The sequence below is a fragment of the Lepisosteus platostomus genome, chromosome 19 (genome assembly GCF_059453375.1).
Source record: "Lepisosteus platostomus isolate fLepPlt1 chromosome 19, fLepPlt1.hap1, whole genome shotgun sequence".
Taxonomy (NCBI): domain Eukaryota; kingdom Metazoa; phylum Chordata; class Actinopteri; order Semionotiformes; family Lepisosteidae; genus Lepisosteus; species Lepisosteus platostomus.
In genome coordinates this window covers 17,509,049-17,530,273 of record NC_142629.1, presented here as the reverse complement: position 1 = coordinate 17,530,273, position 21,225 = coordinate 17,509,049, and the positions used below count along the sequence as shown (strand labels likewise).

At 44.2% G+C, this 21,225-nt stretch overlaps 2 protein-coding genes across 6 annotated transcripts in view; one reads left to right on the top strand and one right to left on the bottom strand.

The window, feature by feature from the left end:
- LOC148645296 (uncharacterized) overlaps nt 1-21,225 on the bottom strand; it is a 123,846-nt gene that overhangs the window by 45,753 nt on the left and 56,868 nt on the right. The window lies entirely within an intron of this gene.
- ccp110 (centriolar coiled-coil protein 110) lies at nt 1,641-20,628 on the top strand. Of its 5 annotated transcripts, XM_088612384.1 has the most exons (16): nt 1,641-1,863; nt 2,568-2,668; nt 2,930-3,093; nt 4,174-4,326; nt 8,029-8,157; nt 9,864-10,986; nt 11,701-11,828; nt 12,321-12,480; nt 12,854-12,963; nt 13,566-13,682; nt 14,179-14,280; nt 14,571-14,687; nt 14,982-15,058; nt 16,581-16,646; nt 17,188-17,247; nt 17,706-20,628. In XM_088612384.1, the coding sequence occupies exons 4-16, from the start codon at nt 4,189-4,191 to the stop codon at nt 17,779-17,781; spliced, it is 2,403 nt and encodes an 800-aa protein (XP_088468510.1). In that variant the 5' UTR covers nt 1,641-1,863; nt 2,568-2,668; nt 2,930-3,093; nt 4,174-4,188; the 3' UTR covers nt 17,782-20,628. The 5 variants fall into 5 exon arrangements, with proteins under 5 accessions (XP_088468510.1, XP_088468509.1, XP_088468508.1 ...); XM_088612383.1 differs by lacking the exon at nt 2,930-3,093; XM_088612382.1 differs by lacking the exons at nt 2,568-2,668; nt 2,930-3,093.

Sequence of the window (21,225 nt, the reverse complement as noted above, 5' to 3'; positions counted from 1 at the left end):
TCGAAAATAAACCTTCAGTCGGATTTTATGAAGTGGTAAATGGTTCATACAGGGAAGTTAAACCATCCAAACTGGACGCTGTTTGTATTACTGAGACATTTTTCTGGGCCACGCCCAAAATCTAGTCCACGAAATAACTCCGCTCGATGAAATAGAAACCCCCAAACAATATAGTGTATAATCGTTCCCTCAATGAAGGAGTACTTTTCCGGATACTGAAGATATCGAGTCCGTTTTTGAATATTGATTTATTGCTGACAATTCAGCTTGTTCAAAATTAAAGGAATAACTGAAACTGGTGCTTTATTGTACTGATTTAGTCCCAGAAAATGACAGTGGACATAAACGATGAGCTGGAAAAGCCTGCCGTGAACTTTAATGACGTTAATAAAACAGTTTAACATTTATTTGCTGTAAACGTGTTTGATTCTCAAAAAGACGACAAAGCTGTGCCCATTTTACTAGAGCAGGCCAGTTTGTAAGAGGACGGCTTTATCAGCTGATCTGCATTAGAGGATAATTAAAGCTGCTGTTATCTGGACATAGTCTCACGGAGTGGTAATTAATTAATTAGGTGATTGGTGAAGGGTTTAGAGGTCACATTCTCACAGGGGGATCAATCAGTACTGGTTGGTGTATATAGCGCTCAGAGGGGGGAGTGGCAGAGTGTGTGTATTTGTGTTAGGAGTCTCCTCAGCTGTTCTGCCTGAGAGCTGCTTGTGAGTTTTGAAAGCGTTTGGACCCTTTGAGCTGCCTACCAGGAGCTGGGGCTTGTTGCAGTGGACTACAATTGTTAACCGCTGTTGAGAGTTGTCAACTCTCTAAAAGTAGACTGCATTGTAAAGGCTGTCCAGAGCTTCTTTGTAAAGCTCTGTTGTTTGGGGGTGTCAGAAAAGCAGCCCACTTAATAAAGTAAGACTTCAATCCGTGATGGCTGTGCATGTGTGTGTTTTACTTGCAGTTGCTTTTCGCACGAGGGACGTGCTCATCCTTCACCTCCCAGCAGAGAGCAGTTCTGAAGCGAGGCCTCTGAGAATGATTTAAATGATGGAGGTGGATTTGCTTGTTGTGCCTGATGTTTGCTGTGGGTGAGGGATGTGAAGATGGTTGTAAATGTTTTATCCTCAAAGGTGGCTCATGTTTAAGTGCTGAAAAGCTAAGGGGAAAAACTATCTGAAAAAGGCTTGAAAATGGATGTGCTAATGTGCCTTGGGTCCAATGCCAGACCTGGGATGCTGTCTGTGTGGAGTTTGTATGTTCTGCCTGTGTTCACCTGGGTTTCCTTTAGGTGCTCTGGTTGCCTCCCTCAGCCCAGAGCCACTGGCAGGTTAATTAACTTTTGGGAAAGTTGGCCCAGGTGTGGGTGTCTACAGGTCTGCCCTACAATGGACTGGTGCTACCTTGAATACATAAGGATAAGAAAGTGGGTGGATATTTGTTCGATAAAATGACGGTGCAGCTGCCGGAGAAAGATTGTCCCCTGCCTCATAAACCTAACAGATTCACACAGAACTGTACCAAGTGTTAAAAGTTCCTCTGGTGCTCAGTGGACGTGTGAAGAGGGGATGTCGGTGCATCTGCTGTTGCCCTTTACACAGTGAGTCGGCTTTTCACGGCCTCCCGGCAGTGGGCGGGGCTTAGGGGTTGCTAGGAGGCGCTGTTGCCGCCGGAAGATGGCGGCTGCTAGGGAGAGGCGGGCGTTGGTGTTTTATGCTAGAAACCGACAAAAATAACCATGTTGACGAAACCACCGTATTCGTGCACACGTAGTATAACCGATTTACGATCTCACCGACGGCATTTCTGTGAAATTTAAGGAAAAGTAGGCCCGTTTCTTCGTTTTGCGTGTCATTTGGACGTGAGGTAAGGAGGGGGCTTTCTCATGATGAACTGTCACAATCATTACAGCAAGTTCATTATAGCGGGGTGTTTATAGCTGGGCTGGTTGCCGTTGGTTAACAGCACCACTTATTTCGTTATAAGATAGTTTTCAGTCTTTGATAATCCTAGACTCTTCACGTGTACAGCATTTCGTACAGTGGCGAAAAAATGATAAATTTTGCGATTCCAGTACGGTTTTATGCGGAGAATGGTTATTACCGTATTTATACGATTTAGTATACAGTTTAAAAAGCCCTCGGATATTTTATGACAGTATAAAGTTGTTTTTCATTTATCGTTTATCTTAAAAGGCACGGAAGAATACAGCAGGATAGGAGAAAGACTGTATTTAACGAGCTCAGCCGTTGCGGGTGGAAACGCGTTAGGAGTCGGAACTGCTGGGGCATTATGGTCCAGGAGACATTTCTGGAAAACTGTGTTTTGTTTTAACAAGTCAGAAGAGGAAACATGGGTTGCTACACAGTAAATAAAAAAAGAAATGCACTAAACCACAGGTTTGCCCCCATAAATTTGTTAATTAATTTGGAGTGAAAGGTTATAGCGTGAGTCTGGGTTGTGTCAGAGAAATTGCAATGGTCAGGCAAATATAATCTGTGTACCTAATAAATAGTTTTTTGCAATAATAATTAGTCGTTTTCTTAATGAGTACATTCATTTACTCACAGCCTTTGGTTTGAAAATACTTGTTCCTCTGAAGAGTTGGCCCGTGATCGTATTTTACTCATTACCTTCCTATCTTGGCTGGGTTTTTCTGAGGTAAAGATTGGTAGGTAGAACATTTAATTTGATTCAAAAGGCTTGAAAAACGTTTGACAGAGGAAATCAGTGTTAATTTGACTACTTTACTGTTAGTACCTATTATTTACCACCTTAATCTCTACCCTACTCTTTTTTTAAAAAAAAGCTAAAATATGTACTGTATGTACTGTACCTGTACTTTTCTTAGAGGCATGTGAACTGTTTACAGATGTATCCGTTTAAAGATACCTACTGTATAATCAGATTTTACCTGTCTAATTCATCACAGCTCCTTGGGAATGACAACAGTTATTGGAAACTTTTCCCATTTGAAGGATAAATACCCTCTCATTTATGACCAAATAAGTCTACAGACTCTGGCTGACTACGAGGACCACGCGAAATGTTTTTTTTTAAAGATTTTTTTTTAAATTTGAGTTCACCTTGGAGAAGGTATTAGCACCACTTGCTCTTCATGCAGACGTTTATATAGATTTTTTGCCATACATAGCGGTCAGCATTGCTGCCTCGCAGCTCCGGAGGCCTGGGTTCAATTCCTGCCCCGGGGGCGCTGTCTGTGTGGAGTTTGCATGTTCTCCCCATGTCCATGTGGGTGTCCCCTGGGAGCTCTGGTTTCCTCCCGCTGTCCAAAGACGTGCTGATAGGATAACTGGCTTCTGTGACGCAGCGGGTCCTGGTGTGACTGTCTGTCCTGCGATGGCCTGCCGCCCTGTCCAGCGCGTCCCCTGACTTGCGCCCGTTGCTTGCTGGGAATTTGGAAGAAGTAGTTAGAAGATGGGTGGTTGGATAAGTTGCCATATTATTAGTCTGTATGGTTGTGTGCAGAATGGTAACGGGTGTATTAAATGTTTTAGCGAGGTTTTCTTCGTTGGCCTGTCGGAGGTGGCCGTGGATGGACCCCCTGCTCTTGCACTTCTGACTGAAAGGAAAATGACCGCCTGGTGTCTTTGAAAGGGGGGTCAGTTGAGAAGGTGGGGCTGCTTTGTGAAGCTGCTGTTCGCATTGGCTGTTCCCTGCAGACACTGCCACGAGCGATGACTTCATTCTCCCTGGGAAAAGGAGTTTGCTGGGAATCCAGCCTTGTTCAGGGGCTGTGTTACAGTCAAGTCAGGAGCTTGTTACTGGGTAACGAATCAGACTCCCTTTCAGTGTGCATTTTGTCTATTTAGAAGTTTGTGGCTACAAAGACAATCTTAGGTAAAGGAAATTTCAAGTTTGTGCCCTTACATTTGGTAAATGGTCATATGTAGATAGGTGACTTTAAAAATGTTTTCTTTTTTGTTTCTTCGTTGCAGTTTTTGTTCTGATGAAGCTGCCTGCAACTTTTGTTACGCAAAATGAATGCCGGTGCTCTGCAGCGGGTGTCATGTTTGTTCCTGGGCCTCTGCAGCTTGGCATTCTTGTCCAGTGAAAGACATATGAAGCACTACAGCCTGGTGCTTGCTTTGCTGTGCTTTGCTGTGCTGTCAGGAGAGAATGAACATGGCTGTCCCCTGTGTTGCGTCTCTGCAGTTTGCCTGCGCGGGGATGGAGAACTACGAGGACTTCTGCACACGCAGCTTGGCACACCTGCAGGCGCAGGGGCAGACCCACGGCGTGGCCACCCACCAGCAGGGGGAGCTCTCCATCATCCAGTTCCATGGAATGCCAGTACTGTCACCTCTGGTAGGGAAAGCAAAATGTCACATATAAAGACATCTGTCTTATTTACTGGGTTGCTGGTGGTTCCAGAAACACATCCAGCCTGTTCTCTTAGGGATCCGCTTCGACCCCATTGCTTGGTGGTTTGTTCCACACAGTTGCAATCAGTAGAATGCAGAGACGCTAGCCTAGTCACCATCGTAATAATTCCTTGCTTATGTCAGACTCTTTTCACCCTTAAGGATCCCAAGCTTTTTTGCACATAAAAGGGGACCCACTTCATCCATCATTGGCGTACAGCACCTGCCTGGGTGACCAGCATGCCCAGTACATAACATAAATCCAGACTAAGTCTCGTCTACGTCTACAGCTGGTTGCTCCGATCTGCGATGCAGCCAATCAAAGCTTTAAAAAATATTTAGACTGAACAATATATTTTGCTGAAGGATGTAGTATATTGAAGAAACCTAGACAGAAAGTGATGTAAGGTGTGATGGCCAGGCTGGAAAACTGCTGCTAATGTCCTGAAAATGCTCCTTAAAGTATCTTGGCCTTCAGCTTTTCAGTTTGTGTTTATTTCTAGCAGGGATTTTTATCAATAAAGCATAACGCATCTTCTGAACAAATGTCTGTGAGGTGTCCTTGCTGTTTTATTTGATTAGACAGAGCTGCCCATTCCAGATTGCTTTTAGGTTCTATAGCGGATGACTGGCTGTTGTAAAACGTCAGTAGAGTATTGCTACAATGTGGTCTAAGGAGCAGGGCCGCTCAGTCAAGCGGCGTTTTTTTTTCTGTGTTATTGTTGATGTCACTAAGTAATTGTAGCTGGAATGATCTGGCTGCAGTCTCTGGTCACATCAGCGTGTGGCCTGCGACTGTGTTTGGATTTCAATGTGCATGGTAACCAAGGGGAATACGCTGGGGGTGGTTGCTGTTTACAGTAGTAGTAATAGCGTATGCTCCATGTGCTTAAACATTTGCACTCGGAGACGGGAGGGCTCGTTTCTGTCACCGGCGTCAGCATCCAAAAGGAACGGAAGAATTACAGGACGCTGGCTCAGATTAAACTGTGATTTGCTTTCTGGAAGCGGGAAGAGTACAGGAGGTAATTTACACTGTTAGAAGGATTGCTTATACCGTGGGACAGGATACACAAACCACATTTCTGGAAGATTTCGGAGTGCTGTATTTGCAATGTAATACTTAAGTTTGTAAAACAATATTCTTGTGCATCAAGCTATAGACACCTAGTTTGACATCTGTTATCCTGTACATTGTAGATCTTTTTGATCACTGTGTGTTTCTTCCAGAAGAGAAAACATTTCTAAGAGAATCACTACAAGCTGAATAGTGTGCTCTTAAACCCTCAGTGATATAGTGCTTTAGAATATGGTGTACATGTCTATTTAACTGTGAATTAAAAGAAATTCATTTTCTTTTATAAGTTATTGGAGGAGTAAAGTCGTTTGGTGCAATTAAGCTTAAATACATCTACTGCATATACTGTACATGGTTATCAAGTTTAGAATCAGGTCAGTATATCTTTTCTGTCTGTAGATCTAACCTATATATTATGGCTTTATTGGTCAGTTGAACACAATACTCTTGGGATCAGATGTTGAATAAAAATGTATGTTTCTTTTGGAATTATGTAATTATAGTGTCTAGAATTATCTAACATTTAAATACTTACATTCCAATGTTATCCAATGATGTGGACTATGGACATTGGAAAGGGGTGTGTGTTCATCTATACCTCCAAGTCAGACCCATTTATGGCTTATCATGAGTTCTTCTTCATAGAGAAGAATGGAGCTAGGAGGGAGCTGAGGATAGTGTCAAGTTATTTATTGTAAATTAACTAGAATGGAAATGAACAAACTGAGCTGCATCTGTAACAGTCAAGGAATTAATTTAAGAAAACGTGTAACCTTCTAAATGCTAGGCTGAATGTCTAATTTATATGGCCTTTGATGTCCAGTTTAATACAGTTTACAATACTGAATGCAGTACTTCCTTAAGGCATTTGATCGAGTGTCTGTGTTTGTAGAAATACTGTTATCTTTGTCTGGCAATGTTAGACTGTAAAGAAGGTCAGGTGAAACAAATGACCTAGGGTAGCTATATATGACAAAGAGATCATTTGACTTGATTATTTACCTAGCTTTTTTATAGAAAGGGAAAAAAAGCATGACCTATTAATGAGTAGTTTATGATGATGTTATGGAGGTTCTCTTTTTGATTTTACATTGTGATTTTCATAACAAGGGTGTAAATAAAAAGAATCACACAGTGGATTTTAGAGGACACCTGTGAGAAATTGTTCCCACTCCACAGTTTATACTCGGTTTGTGTCAATTTGCTTCTTTCGTGCGATGCTCAGAAATGTAATTTTTAGGATAAAATGATGTGGCAGGAAATATGAGGATACAACACTGAGATTTTTATTCAGGAAAATCTCAACCAAGCAACAGAATGACACAAATACGTGACTAGAAGAACTCATGCTTGTGGTCATCGCATTCAGCTCCCTTACATTGCAGGCTAATTTAATTTGCCATATACTTCTGAAAGTTGCAGAGCTATAAAGCAGAGTTCCTCTTTCCTCAGGTCTGTCACAGCACAGTTCTCAGAATCACAGCCCCAGCTCGTTGCTTGAATCTTCCCTTTTCACCCTGAGCTGTGGCACATAGTCCGAAAGTGTCTTTTTAGCTGTTCAATCCAATTCCAAACTGATGGATTTTACTGGTTACGTGTAGATCATGGTTAAGTTGAAAATCCAAGGGATTGTTTGATATAGTGTAACATGTTATAAGAATACCCTATCTTATTACTTGTTTGTTCTCTTATTAATGTTTTCCTGGATCCTTTCTTTTTCTGGGACATATTTAACAGTATAATAGTCTTCATTGAGTGTGCAGCTGAACAAATGTTATTTGGACCAGTTTAAAGCAAACTAAAGCTGGTAAGCTGAATGAGAAAAATTGATCTATTAAATATGGTTTATACTGTGAGATCCAAACAAGATTAGTACAGTGCAGCACATGTGTACATATACTGTACACGTGATCCACTGTGTCTTGAATGAGTTGAGTTTTGGAGTGTTTGGAATAAATAGAAGGAAAAATGTGTATGTAGTGATAAATAACTATTTATCTTCTGTACTGTACGTCACAGCTGAAACAATAAGTTAATTGACTTGATCCGTAGTACTTTTGCCTGGATGCTTCCTTAGTTTGTCTTAAACAGGTTCTGAGCTGGAAATGAACAGAAATGAGAAAGTGCTTATTATCTTGGGCACATAAATTGCTAGAGGGTGCTGACAAACAGGATCCCAGAGTGTTATTTACAGTATCATTCACCGTTACGTTGGGTGCTTTGTCCTTGAGGCACGTGTTAATTCCTTATTCAAGTGACATCGAGCTTGTCTTAAATAGAAGATTAATCTAGAGCTGTGGGTCTGCTGCAGTATCTGCAATGTTCTTACAAACCGTAAGAAAGGCCGTGATGTTGACCTCCATAAGCACGGTCAAAATGACAGCTCTATTGGTTGAAGCCATTGCCCATCAGCAAGTCTGCCAGCTCCACCGTGTTTGCTGGTCATATTACCAGCACAGATGGGTGAAGCACGTGAAGGTGGGATTTCTGAACGGCAGGGCGGGATTCGGGCAGAGAGGCGCTGCCACGGACTGCTCCCTGACCCCCCCACCCCCACCTGTGTTCCAGCTGAGCCCGGAGCGGCGGCAGGAGATGACGCAGTACAGGCAGCGGGCCGCGGCGCTGGAGGAGCAGCGGCTGAGGCTGCGCCGGAGCTCCCTGCTGTCCCGGGTGCAGGAGATCCTGGACAGCGCGCAGGTGAGCGGCACCAGACGGGGCGCGGCGCGGGCGATCAGGGGAAGCGTGTCGATCTGGTGACTGTGAACCATGGGATTTTATATCCTGGACTGAACGATCATTAATCCCTTCCCCTAACCTGCTGACATTTGAAATCCGTTGAAAGTAGTGAAGTGCTGTCCTAGCCTCTGACATTATATTCCTCTAAGATAAGTGTAAGCTCGCCCATCTGCCATAAAATGAACACACCAGCTGCCTGATACTCATCCGGAGGGACTTGTATACCAATGCTCATCTGTCCACGGGGAATTGTGAAGCCTGTGTGATTTTATTTTTTTTAGTCACAGGTTGTGCAATGTGAATTGGTAACCGTCAGCCTTGTTTGTCATTGTGTTTCTTGTGCTGGCGAAAGAGTTAAAGCTTCAGGAAGCTTGTTGTTTACCACTAACCCAACCCATCTCCCCAGCTGGGAGCGGGACTCGAGTCTCTGTTGACATTTTCTGCTTGGAGACGGCTGGAGAAGCATTGATCTCAAGCATCGGAACAGCCTGCTGACTATTACAGACACAACCCCTTCAGACTGACTCAAACTGGCTTTACACACTGCCTTTTGGAGCCCTAGGTCAATAACTATGACGCAATCTGTTTACAGGTGCATAGTTTTTCATTCTTTTTACGCTTAAGGATAGATAATCTTAATTAATGTGTAAGCTTCGAAGTAGTCTAGGGTGGATATGTATATTAATCCTCTTTAGGAATGTGCCACTACTGCTTTTTCTGTTTGACATTGCTGTGGCTTTAGAAATTGTAGGGTGTTATATAAACTGGTGATGAATTTGAGTAATCAATGACTCTGTTTAGCATTTCATGTGGTTACAAAAATGATCCTTTTGAAGATGTTATGATTGTACCATTCCTACAGTACATCTTCTGCAAATTAGATTTCTTTTTAAAACTTGCCTAAAAGTGTCATCATGTAACTCTTAAAACAGTGTAGTCAGTGGACTACTTAACAAAACCCTGAAGATGGATGAGTATTGGACCATACAGTATGTGACAATTTTAAGTGCTTTTGCTTTTTAAATCTGAAATGTTCCTGGGAAAAAAAAACATTTAAACTGATGAAGGCATATTTATCAGTAATGTTTTTGTCTTTGGAACACTTGTGTAATGTAGTTCTTCAGGTTTATCTTTATTGATCCATTCAGAAAACAGGATAAACAAGATTCCACTGTAACAGAATGACTTTGTTTATCTTCCGATTCTAATAAATCCTCTCCGAGATTACTCTGGAAGATATTACAGTAAACAGAAACTGAATGTGTTAAGGATTCCTACATGATTTGTGCCAGTGAGCAAGATTGCAAATACATATGAAATACAGGTGCAACTATATTAGTGACTGAGTTCCACATTTGTTTTATGGATCATCATTATTAATTTTGTCTTCCAGATTCTGTGAAGTAGATCATCACAAGGGAGTCTGTTTAAAATCTTGTGAATTTTTTGTATAAGTACAATTTGACCCTTTGTGAATCTTTTCATTCCTGTCTCCTGTCTCTATGTCCTTGAGGGATTCAGCATGACACCATTGAAATGCATTGCCCTAAATCTAAATCGATAACTTCATAAAGTGAAAGCTAGTTGTAGAGGTTTTCGGTCACTGTAGATGGAGCAGTGAGATGTCAGGGGGTCTGTGGTGCGTGACGCTCTGTGTGTCTCTGCAGGTCCGCAAGGTGCCAAAAGAGGGCGACTCTGTCTCCAGCAGCTGCTCCCTCAAACCGGAGGCCAAGAACGGCTTTGCCCTGCTGCCCGACCTGAACGGATTGCCAAAGGGGAAAGTGTCTGCTGGGGATGCTGCGCCCCTGAGGACCAGAGAGCATCATCCCCTGCAGCACAATGGTGCCTCACTTTGGCCAAAGGGGGAGGAGGCAGAGGACAGGAGCTGCTCGCTGAACCTGCAGAGCCTGTTGAGGAAATCGAGGGAGTACCTGGAGAGGGAGCAGAGCCAGCGCGGCTCGCGCAGCAATCACAGGGCAGCTCCGTGCCTGGGCGAGAGTCTGTCGGACAAGGAGAATGAGAGTGGGGATGGGAGCGTGAGTGGGGGGTCAGGAGGGGAGCCCACCCACGGGCCTGGCCGCAGTGGCGGCTGCAGCCCCAATCCCCCCCCGCCGCCGTCGGGCTCCGACTCCGACGGCCCCGACTCGCTGTCCTTGCTGCCCCGCAGCCTGACGGGCTCCTACGCCCGCCTCCCCAGCCCCGAGCCCAGCCTGAGCCCCAGGGTGCACCGGCGTCGCCCACGGCCCCTGTCTGCCGGACACATCGTCATCACGCGCCCGCTCAGCGCCTGTGAGCTCAGCCCCTGCCTGGACCGGCAGGCCGCACGGGGAGAGGAGACCTCGCCGCCAAGGGTGTTCCCTGGGGACCCGGGTCCGGCAGAGCCCTCCACCCTCGATAAGAGACACAGCAGTCCTGTCCCGCCCCTGGATGCCCAGGACAGGGAGGCCCCAGTCTTCCGCAGACGCTCCCAGACCATGGACAGCCACCTCTCGCCTGCCGGTCTCCGAGCGTCCCGGGAGAGGGTTCCCGGGTTTCTGGGCGGTCTGCCCTGCCGGGGGTCCCGTCGGCGCTCACCTGCCCCCCTCAACCAGTCTTACGACGTGGAGAGCCCCTCGCCTGTTCTGCTGCGCCCCTGCGTCGGCAGCCCGTCGCCCGAAGCGGGATCCGTGAGGAGGAGGCTGGAGCTGGAGGGCACTCGGGGGTCCAGGGAGGGCCGGCTGACTCCCAGCCAGCCAGCCAGGCCGGGGGAGGAGCAGGGCAGTCAGCCTGAGTCACCGGGCAGCAGTGTGGGTGAGTGGACCTGGGTTAATAACACTGCTGTCTTAGGGGAGAGACTCTGTGGCTGTAACCTTTCGCCATTTCTCCGTGGTATGCTGATAAAGTCTATGTATCCTTGTAAAAGTAAATTCAGCATCTATAGATCTGTTTCTTTTCTATATGCGGATTGTTTCACAGTCAGTGGGTGTTCTGCTCTGACCGTCACTCATCTCTTAGGGGTGTATGATTCTGCGTGGAGCTCAGTCATAGACATTTCTAATTCCCTTTAATGACTCTGTTGTGTCACTTGCTTTGAGGGTACACAGCAGTGTTCGCTTCGTAACAGGCTTGAGCGACGCCTGAGGTGTGGCTGAGTGCCATACTTTCTGTTGGAGTTAAACTGCAGGGAAAGGAATGAAGGGAATAAGATTCGGGTTTGATTTGATATAAACCTTATGCACAATACCTAGAAGTGTTTCAGTGTCTTTGATGACAGTGCTTTATCTGCAATATTTACAAGAGGCTGTAATTAACGGTGTTGTGTGTGCATTAGTTCATGTAGTTCATGGGAGTGCTAAAAGTAGTAGGGCTGATGTGTTTTGCATCGATACAGTGCTGTGTCTACAGTATTTAGATCTGTATAGTCTGTTTTCTTGGCGGCTGTTCTAGTTTCCGTGTGAGATACCTTTGGGGTCGTGAGAGAGCTACCTGCTTCTATACTGACGTGTGGCTGACACTGCTTTGCAGGGGAGGAGCTGGTGAAGCGGCAGGTCCTGGCTCTGGAGGAGATGAGGCGCAAGCTGGAGAAGGAACACGCCCTGCAGCTGTCACTGCTGATCGCCGAGCAAGAAAGGGAACAGGAGCGCCTCCGTCAGGTCGGGCAGCTCACTGCGCCACACGCACACTCACACGAGAGAGTGCCTGTGATTCCCGGAGCACTGGCTGATCGGACATTCATGCGCATGTGCACTGACCCCTTACACGCTTGGGAGCGAGTGCAGTGAAACCTTTGCCACCTTTGAATTCCTCTGGCTCCCACAGAGAGCTGTAAGGACAGCGCATGACCACACGCAGCTTATGATGGAATGCTAAATGGTCACCAATCCAGGAATGACAGAATTTTGAATTATCAGCCACAAATCGCATTTTAAACCATCCTGAAAACATTGAAAACCTATATTTCAAATTTCAGTAATTTCAGAAAGGTCTTTAAATGAAGCACAAATGAACCTCTGTGCGTGGCGCAGGCCTTTGCCGGGTTTTGCAGACGAACGAGCACGCTGAGCCGGCTCCGGTTAGCTCCTTTCCGGATGTCCTCTTGGCTCCAGGGAGCGCGGCCCCCGGTGACAGTGTGTCTGTGTGTGCAGGAGCTGGAGGAGCAGGAGAGGCGCCTGAGGGAGCAGGGGTCTGATCTGGCCCAGGCAGGGGACGAGGGAGACGAGTGGCGGGGCATCAGCGAGAGCTGTCCTGCGAGCACCACTCTGGTCCAGGGAGAGAAGTCCTCTGTTCACGCTGCACACAGAATGGGTACGGCACACATTGCTCCTTGAATGATGAATGAAGGTGGCACTAGTTTTCCGGATATTTTGCAAGCACTAAACCTTAACTCTTTGCTGGCCTGTTCATCATAGCAGTGCCATCATTGGTATGGAAACATACTACTTGGTTTGTCAGCCTTTGCTTAGGGAGATGTCAGCTGAAGGAGTCTGCAGTTTTTCTCTTCTGATTTCTCTGTCAACGGCAGACAAAAGATGAGTTATTGCCATCAGTGTGCAGAAACTAAATGATAGCAGTCGGATTAATTATGGTACGCTTTTAAGTAATGAACAGTATACAGTTAACAGTCCAAGTTAATGATTTCTCATGAAGCTGCTTGCCCTTTTGTCACCTCTCTGTTTAGGGTTCCCTGCGCAGCTCAGCTCTCGCGCCGTCCAGCCTACAGAACAGCCTCCCTTCTACCTTTGGGCCTCGCAGCGCGGGGGCACTAAACTCAGGGGCAGGATGGCACAGGTGAGAGACGTTCTACTTCACACTTCTACTCTTACTTCAGGAGCGCTGGTCTCATTAGGTCCGAGGTTCGAATCTGGGTCTCTGCCCTCTCACCAGTGGAAGGAAAGTGTCCCTGGTGACATTGCGGAAATTCCCTGAATTAATAGCTCAGTTGTAGGTGCTAATCTTTGTTATAGCTGTTCTGTTCTGGGAGTTGTAGGATGGGCTGACAGCGTGTGTGCCGTTGAGCTGTTAGTTCATACAATACTTGCCACATAAAAACAAGCAAATCTCCCAGAGATACCAAGTAAGAAATTCAAGCACAATACAGAGGGGACACCAAAGTAGCAATATATATTAAACTGATGCAGATCTTAATTTGGAAGGATCTGAATTTTATACCCATGGTATAGAATGTTTTTTTTTTAATGGGACATTTCAACTGTATTTGGCATTGTAATCTGATAGTGAAGGGATTAAGAAATAAAATGTGCATGTGCTGATGAGACGATGTGACATTTACGTTGTACCTGTGAGTCTGGGGCTAACTTTGCACATCAGCGGGTTTGGGCCTCATGGAGTACGTGGATGAGATGTTGTTTCTACATGCTGGTGTCTTCCAGTCTGTCCCTCCTGAGCTGCACAAGTGGCTGTGTAGGCTGACCGCTGTGGCCAAGGGCTTCCTGACGCGCAGATTGCTGCAGACAGAGAAAGTCAAGCACCTGCGGCAGACCGTCCAGGTCAGAGCCCGACACCCCCGAGCTTAAGCCTTCTCACTCTCACAACAGTGCGGCCCTTGCATGTTTTTTTTTTAATCATAATAGCAGCCTCTGAGCGACCTCTCAGACAGTGAGAGTGTGGATGATTTCTGCTTTAACTGTGATTTTAAAATGAATTCCTTTCTGTAAAAAAATAATTTTTAATCACATTCTGAGGTACGACTATGAGTAATTCCATTACCAATACCCCAATCAGGACATGACACCTTACTCCTATGCCAGAAGTAGTGCTCCTGGGAAATTAGACTTAATTGCCCGATTCCCACACCACTACTTTCTCCTAAGCCCATCCGCAGCACTAAGCAAGAAATTGCTTACAATAATCCACTTACTGTCAGAAACTTGGTGATTCCTGTGGCTAAGGGTTACTGATCTGGATGGCACCCCAACCCATCACAGGCCCAACATACCCCACACAAGCACACAAAGGCACCCTGACAGTGCGATGCGTTTACAGGACACCAAGGAGTTCATCAGGACCTTCCAGAGTGAAGCGCCACTGAAGCGTGGAGCCATTTCTCCCCAGGACATGTCGCTGCAGGAGAGAGTACTCGCACAGGTACGAACCAGAACAGTGCTGGTCTGTGCTCACTTCTTCCTCTCTACTGTAGTTCTCTGTTAGGTGCACTGATCAAGTCTACGCTGATGATGAAGAAGTAGTTCAGGGACCACATTGTGTTTTATACTTTCATCTAGTAGATCCATACATCATGATTGGGGAAGATACAGTGCTTAAGTTGCCTTGTGTATGTGTTTTACCTTTAATAATCAAGATGTTCTCTACAGACAGATTGTGTGTGGGCTGTGTAGTGTCCAGAGGGTCAGCGTGCCTATGTTTGTCTCCTTTAGCTGCGGGCTGCTCTGTTTGATGTGCACGACATCTTCTTCGTGATGCCACTGAGTGAGAGGCTGGGCCTACTGCAGCAGGACAGGCAGCTACGCAAGGAGAGGAAGCTGAGGGAGATGGTATGAGCATCAGGGGGCTTCTGGGGATCCTAACCAGCAGATAGAGATACGGGGGCTGTCTGTTACCTAAACCATTTATTCTTTAAACTAATTTGCCAAAATTATAGAAAAGTAAAGGGTAAAGGAGGAAATTGGATAAGGGTGCTGAAAAGGCTATTATAAAGGCTTTTATATTCTGGGGTGTATTCTATTTTATCCTGTAAAAGATCTTCGGGACTGTAAAGATTTGACCTCGCACCTATTTGCAGGACTGTGGATTTGAGTTGTCTGAGTACATCTGTTGATTTTCCTCAGGAAAAGGCGAAGAGTCCTCGAGAGAAGGTCACGTTGTCAGTAGCCACCCAGAAATCCCTGGACAGGAAGAAGCAGAGGTGAGCATAGATACTGGAGGGAAAGAAACGTTTCACCAGTCCCAACTCTGAAGAATCACAGCACATTAAGGCCTGCTCTAGAACTGTATTAGGACAACCAACCATTGTATTTTTAAATAGTCTATACTTGTCAAGGATGAATTGATCTATAATGCCTTGCAAAAAGCATTTGCCCTCTGTAAAGTTTCTAGATGTTGTTGCTGTTGCTTGCCATTATGACACATTGAAATAGGATTTTATATTCAAGTTTAGTGTGTAATCAGAGTGGGTAATGTAACTTCTTTACCCAGAGGGCTGTGGGAGGATGAAACATGCTACCCAGCCGTGTTGTGGAAGCCGAGACCCTGGTTTCTTTTTAAGAAACAGCTGGATGGAATCCTGGGGTCAGTTAGATACTAATTAGCAAACAGGCTGGGTGGGCTGAATGGCCTCCCGTGTTTTTAACTTCAGACTGAATGCATATCTGCCTGTAGGTTCCCTCAAATACTGAATTTCAAGACACAACATAATGATACAACAAATAGTCCACGATAGCCAAGGAGCTTTTTGAAAACAAATCGGAGATAATGTTGTAGAGGGCTGTGGATCAAGAGAAGGTTACTTTTCCATTTGAGTACAGTGAAGTCCATCGTTAATAAGTGGACTCATCATAAATCTCATATACATACTGCAGACATGTGGCAGAAGACTGTAGGGTCAGATGAGACTAACATTGAATTTTTTTGTCTAAATGCAAAGTGTTATGTGTGGCGCAAGCCCAATACACCACGTCACCTAAGTCAGCACCATCCCAACTCTCAGTAAAGATGCTTGACAGGATTGTGGGGGAAATAGAGGTAGCAAAGTACTCAAGAATCCTAGAGGAAAAGCTGTTTGAGTCAAAAGAAGCTAAAACTAGGTCAAAAATTCGGACTTAACCAGGACAATGACCCAAAGCACAAAGCCTTACTAAAGTGGTCTGACAAGAAGAGAACAAATATCCTTGACTAACTTTTAGTTCAGTTTCACAAGACCAATGAGATTTAAAACTCCTTTTTGTTAATGAATATCTCTAGTTAAATTAAAGATTGACAGCTGTTGATTGACATTGCATTTATAAGTTCAGGGTAGCTAAATTAAAAAGTAACACTAAAAAGATAGATCTCTGAGCATCCTATGCTTCATTTGTATTGTGACTGGGAAAGAAATATTGCATCCTGTTATTCGCTTTCTTAATAATGCCAATGTTTTTTTTTAATGCAACGCTTACTGTGACTATCTGATTAGATTTACATGAATATCTTGTCTTATGATTATGTTTCACTCATTCTTGTCTTTGACTAATGTGAATAACAGGTCTGTAAAGTGGACCAGTCTGTGGATCAGTCTGTAAGGACATCCATTCCAGTGTTTTGAAATAATTCATGTATTCCTTTCATTATTAGTCTGGGAAGAAGTTTGCTGAGTCAACCAACAAGGAATGTGCAGAAACAATAGAAATAGAGGTGTCTTGGGCATTAATGCACTATTTTCTTATCATCAGAGTTGGTGACACAATGGGCCAGAACAAGAAGACTCAACAGAAGCCAAAGAGCCCTCCAACCAACAGGTATGATTACTACAGCAGCAGTGAGATAAAGCTCACTGAAAGTGCTACTTCGTCTATTGAATGGACTGGGCAGTGATGGATTAATCCGATTAAAGTTACACTTACAATGTATCCATGTAACCAGTAGGGCTGGATTAATAGTACAGATAATAAATAACAAAGTGTTGTTTCATGGAGGTTAGTAGCTTTTCTTTGGAATTGATATTAAGTTTCAGTTTAATTCAAGTTGGGTTAACTGATGAGTTTGTTTCACAGGTGCATGCACTGTAACGAAGCTGTCTTAATAATTTTTTACTGTTGGAAAATTAAATTAATAGAGCTGCCGTTCATGGTTTTTGCATATTTAGCTGGTTTGTAGGTGAGGTGCAGTGAGTCCAGTGGTGCTGGATTTCAGACTGCTTTATCTAACCTGGTCAACTGCAGTAGTTTCCTGGTAGGATCGGTGCTAGTTTACTCTCGAAAACAGTGGCATATACTGTAGTATCAAAATGCTGGGCTATCTATATCCAGTTTCTTATCGATCCTCCTGCTTTTTTCTTAGGGTCCTTCAACCAAACCAGGGCCAGAATGCCCCAGTTCCTGGTCACCTGCACAGACAGGGGTGAGTGACAGAGTGGGACAGGGCCTTTTTATGCAAATAGGATAAAGCTGTGTTTTGGTGTGTGTTCATGAAAACAGGCAGGTATGATACCATGATACCGGGTTAACAGCCTTGCTTCTGTAAAACGACCTGTGGTATCTTCACCACGCATAGTGCCTACAAGGACCTCAACGAAGTGTCCTATCTAATAATGCCTTTTACAGTACTGGAATTTGTAGCCTAAGGGGAATAGTTCACCAGCACTGCCTCAAGCAGCATTTTGAATTTCCTTGCGTAGTTTGTAAAGCAGTAATACAGTGAGATCTGGTTATAGTGAGTAGGGTGAGAGAACAGAAAAGGAGGGAATGTTATGAATGAACAAATAAACTTTGTTTGTTGTGGTTGGTCCACACGTGGACAGGATGGAGATCACGGATGACTCCACAGCGCCCTGTGACGATCTCCCCTCTCTCTGGCAGGAGTCTGTACAGGAAGAACCCTGAGGAGCGGGTCAAGCGCTCTGATAGCCTGAGGAAGCAGCATTCTCTGGGATAGACGTCCTGCCAAGCAAATGCAGATACTTCCCATTCCTCTCCAAGCGCATAATCGACACAGGGGCCTCCCCACTCCTGGGGAACGAGCCCACAGCTCTGACTCTGAAATGGGGTGTCACGGAGCCCCTGTGGGCAGGTGGCGTCTTCTCACAGTTTTATTCAAAATGTTTAATGTTTACACTGAGTCAGTTTTAAAAAGTGAACAAAGAAATGCACTCTTGCTGCAAGACGTATGTAAATTAGTTTATCTTAAAGGATCAAATGTTTTTAACGGAATGCCAAACCAGAGAGGTGAATTTGGGGGTGTAACACAAGCTGCTTTGAACTGTTGCATTTCAAACTTTCCATGTATTTAAAAGTCCTGTAGTTACTGACAGCAATGCACTGTCTAGATGAGGTATTCTTCACTCAAGTGTAACTGGGTCTTGTGTAGTGCTGCAGCCACTCAAAACAAGCAAATCAAGCCTTCTTTCTACTTTGCACTGACAGTTTTTAGGCCAGGGTTTCAGTCTTTGTCGTCAGGGTACCCTCTGCATTCATTGTTGTTATAAATTGTTTTCTAATTGAATTGTTTTCCATACTTGGATTACAGTTCATGTCATTGTAACCATTACTCTCTCTTTTTCCTGTTTCACAAACAATGCAGTGTGTCCTCAACATATCTATGACATTTCTCTTCACAGTTAGTTCATAGAGACCTGATTGTGGCCTTGCCAGTTACTAGCTGTGTGTTTTTTACATCTGTGAACCCCGTGACTGCAAAGGGGAGGATGAAGACATGTAGTCGGTCTCCCCTGACCCGCCCACCTTCAAGCCACTTGTCTTTCAGTGCGTCACAAGTACCACATGTCAGACCAGTGGTTCTGTGCTGACTGACTGATTTCCTTACCACGGGGAGCACTGTATTGCTGAGAGCCCTGGCCAACTCATCCTACCACTTGTGAAATCTCAGTCACAGTGGGTGTCTTAACTGGTTGAGTTCCTCAAGAGAGCCAATTAAAACCAATTAACCAATTACATCTGATTATATAGCTCTGGTGGGAAGAAAACTGGCAGACAGAAGTGATTCTGGGGAAAAGGTCAGGAAATGATCTTTTCTTGCTGTAACGCCCTACTACCTTAATATAGTCATCAGCAGTATAAGGGATGTCAGTATGTTTCATGGAGTAACTTGTAAGTAGAAAGGATCACAGAGCCGAGGTATATGCCCAGTCTAAGATGATTATGAGGCACTGGCCTTATGTGATAGCCAAACCACAGGGAGCAGAGATGAACTTGTACTGAAGCTGTTCAGCAGGTGAGCTCTTGAATCACAGTTCACTTACTGAATTTCAGGAGTGTTTTTCAAATCTCGGGAACTAGTATCTTTCCAAGCCTGGGCCTTGTATGTGCCTCTCCTTCTCCTGTCTGAGCACTAATGTACTGCAGGAGACACTGTTTTGCCAAGTCTCAGTTTGTCTGTTCTCCAGCCAAGTGCATTATAGTGCAAGTTTAACTTAGTTATAGTATTGCTTTGACTACATATGCAGAATGTATTCCCTAGATCAGAATGCATAAACCACATGGATAGTATTTTAGACTGTATAGAGTTGTTACAAGTGTAGATAATAAGTTAAGATTTGTATAATTGTTTTATGATCTGTACCAGTATCCTCTTTAAGTCTGCTCTGTACCTCATTTCGTGAATTTTGCAGAGCAGTCATTTTTGTTGCAGACTTAAAGTGGATACTAGTACAGTCTTTTAGAGAATGTGGCCCATGCTCTTCTTAGCTTGCCTTTTGCAGAAGTACTACCCTCTCTGCAATTATGATATTGATGACAGAGGTGGTGTTGTATTGTGCAGGACTGTTAGTTTCCATTCCCAAATGAAACAGGCCATGACACAGTAGCTGTCCTTTTAATCATATGTTTACATTTTGCATCTGATTGTATTTAATTTTGGAGTTCTAGAAACATTTTTAAACTAGTAGTTTTTTATTTAAAATGTTTTATTTCATTTTGGCAGCTTGGCTAGAAGCTGTTGCTCTGCACAGAGTGCTACAAATCAAAAGTGGCTTTTGTGTTTTTTTGTGTTTCCACAGGTCAGAAAGGTGTATAATAAAATAGCTTATTTATCCGAGCGTGTTCTAGCAGGCACAGCTTGGTTTAGTTGTGCTGTATTACCTTGGCTCTGACAGCCCTCTGCTTCCATCTGCTGCACAACTAGACAAGATCTGGTAGACTGTGAGAGGAGGACACTAGTTGATCTACAGCTCCGTTTTAATTAGGTGGGGATATCCAAGATCTCAATATGCAGAACAAGAAGGAGCTCATTTTAAAAATCAGCCTGGGAGACTATAGCCCTATAAAATCTGAAATTAGGTCATACTAGGATTAAATTATATATATATAATATTTATCTCAATAGTATTAGTTTAGTTAATATTCTAAATACTAATTGTATAGTATAATAGGGAAACTGTAGGTGAAAAATGTAAAGACTGCTCTTCAATTTCTTTTAATGCCTTAACCCGCCCGGCAGAGAAGAACAGAATTTCAGCCCCCCGTTGTGACGTTTTACGATTTAGTGCCGAGTTGTGGGCACAGCTACGGTACCACTGTCCTCCAAACACCAGGGCCCGTCTGGAGATGCCCGTCCCTGCCAGAAGCCCAGGAGTGCCAGTGTGCCTGTCTTTCAGCACCGCAGGCTTGCTGGCTGCTTACCGCTCCCATGCTGTGTTGCAATGCTGGGTTCTGTTTTTAATTTCCTTGCATCATTTTCTGTGTGTATTCAATTATTTATTCTTTTGTATGGTATTCTTAATTCCTGTTTATAAGCATGTTGAATTAATAATAAAAAAAAAATCAACCTTGTGTTGTTGTTCTTTAAATAAAAACAAATATGCTGTTGTACAGCACCAAATGAGAAAAATAATCTATGGACTTTAGATGCAGAGCTGGTTTAATTAAGACTGGCACAACTACTACTTCTCCAGCTCGTATGAGTATGTCAAGTATGAGTCGGAGTCATTTGTGGGGTTCATCAGCTCAAAAGGCATTCAAATATGTCATTGACAATGTGCCAGTCACAAGACGTTAGTCCAGCTCACACCTTTGTAACAGTTACCCAGCTGAAAAAGAGATGCGGATCCCCCTCCTACCAGGCTTAACAGACAAGTAAAATATACTTAAGGATTTGCTGTATTTTTTTAAATTAAATAAAATATGTAGCTGTATGTGGAGAGACGCCTGACGACTCCAAGATCAAGGTGTCAAAGTTCCCAGGACCCAAGGTCATGCTAACAGAAACGGGATGTGCTTGACATTCATTGCTGTCGCATACGTGCACAACCAAACAGCTACACCGGGTATTTACATAAAACAAACTACAGGTCAGGAATTTTTCAAGCAAATAAACTTGTACGGAAACGGTAGAAGCACAGGTTTCGAAGGGAAGCTAACAAAG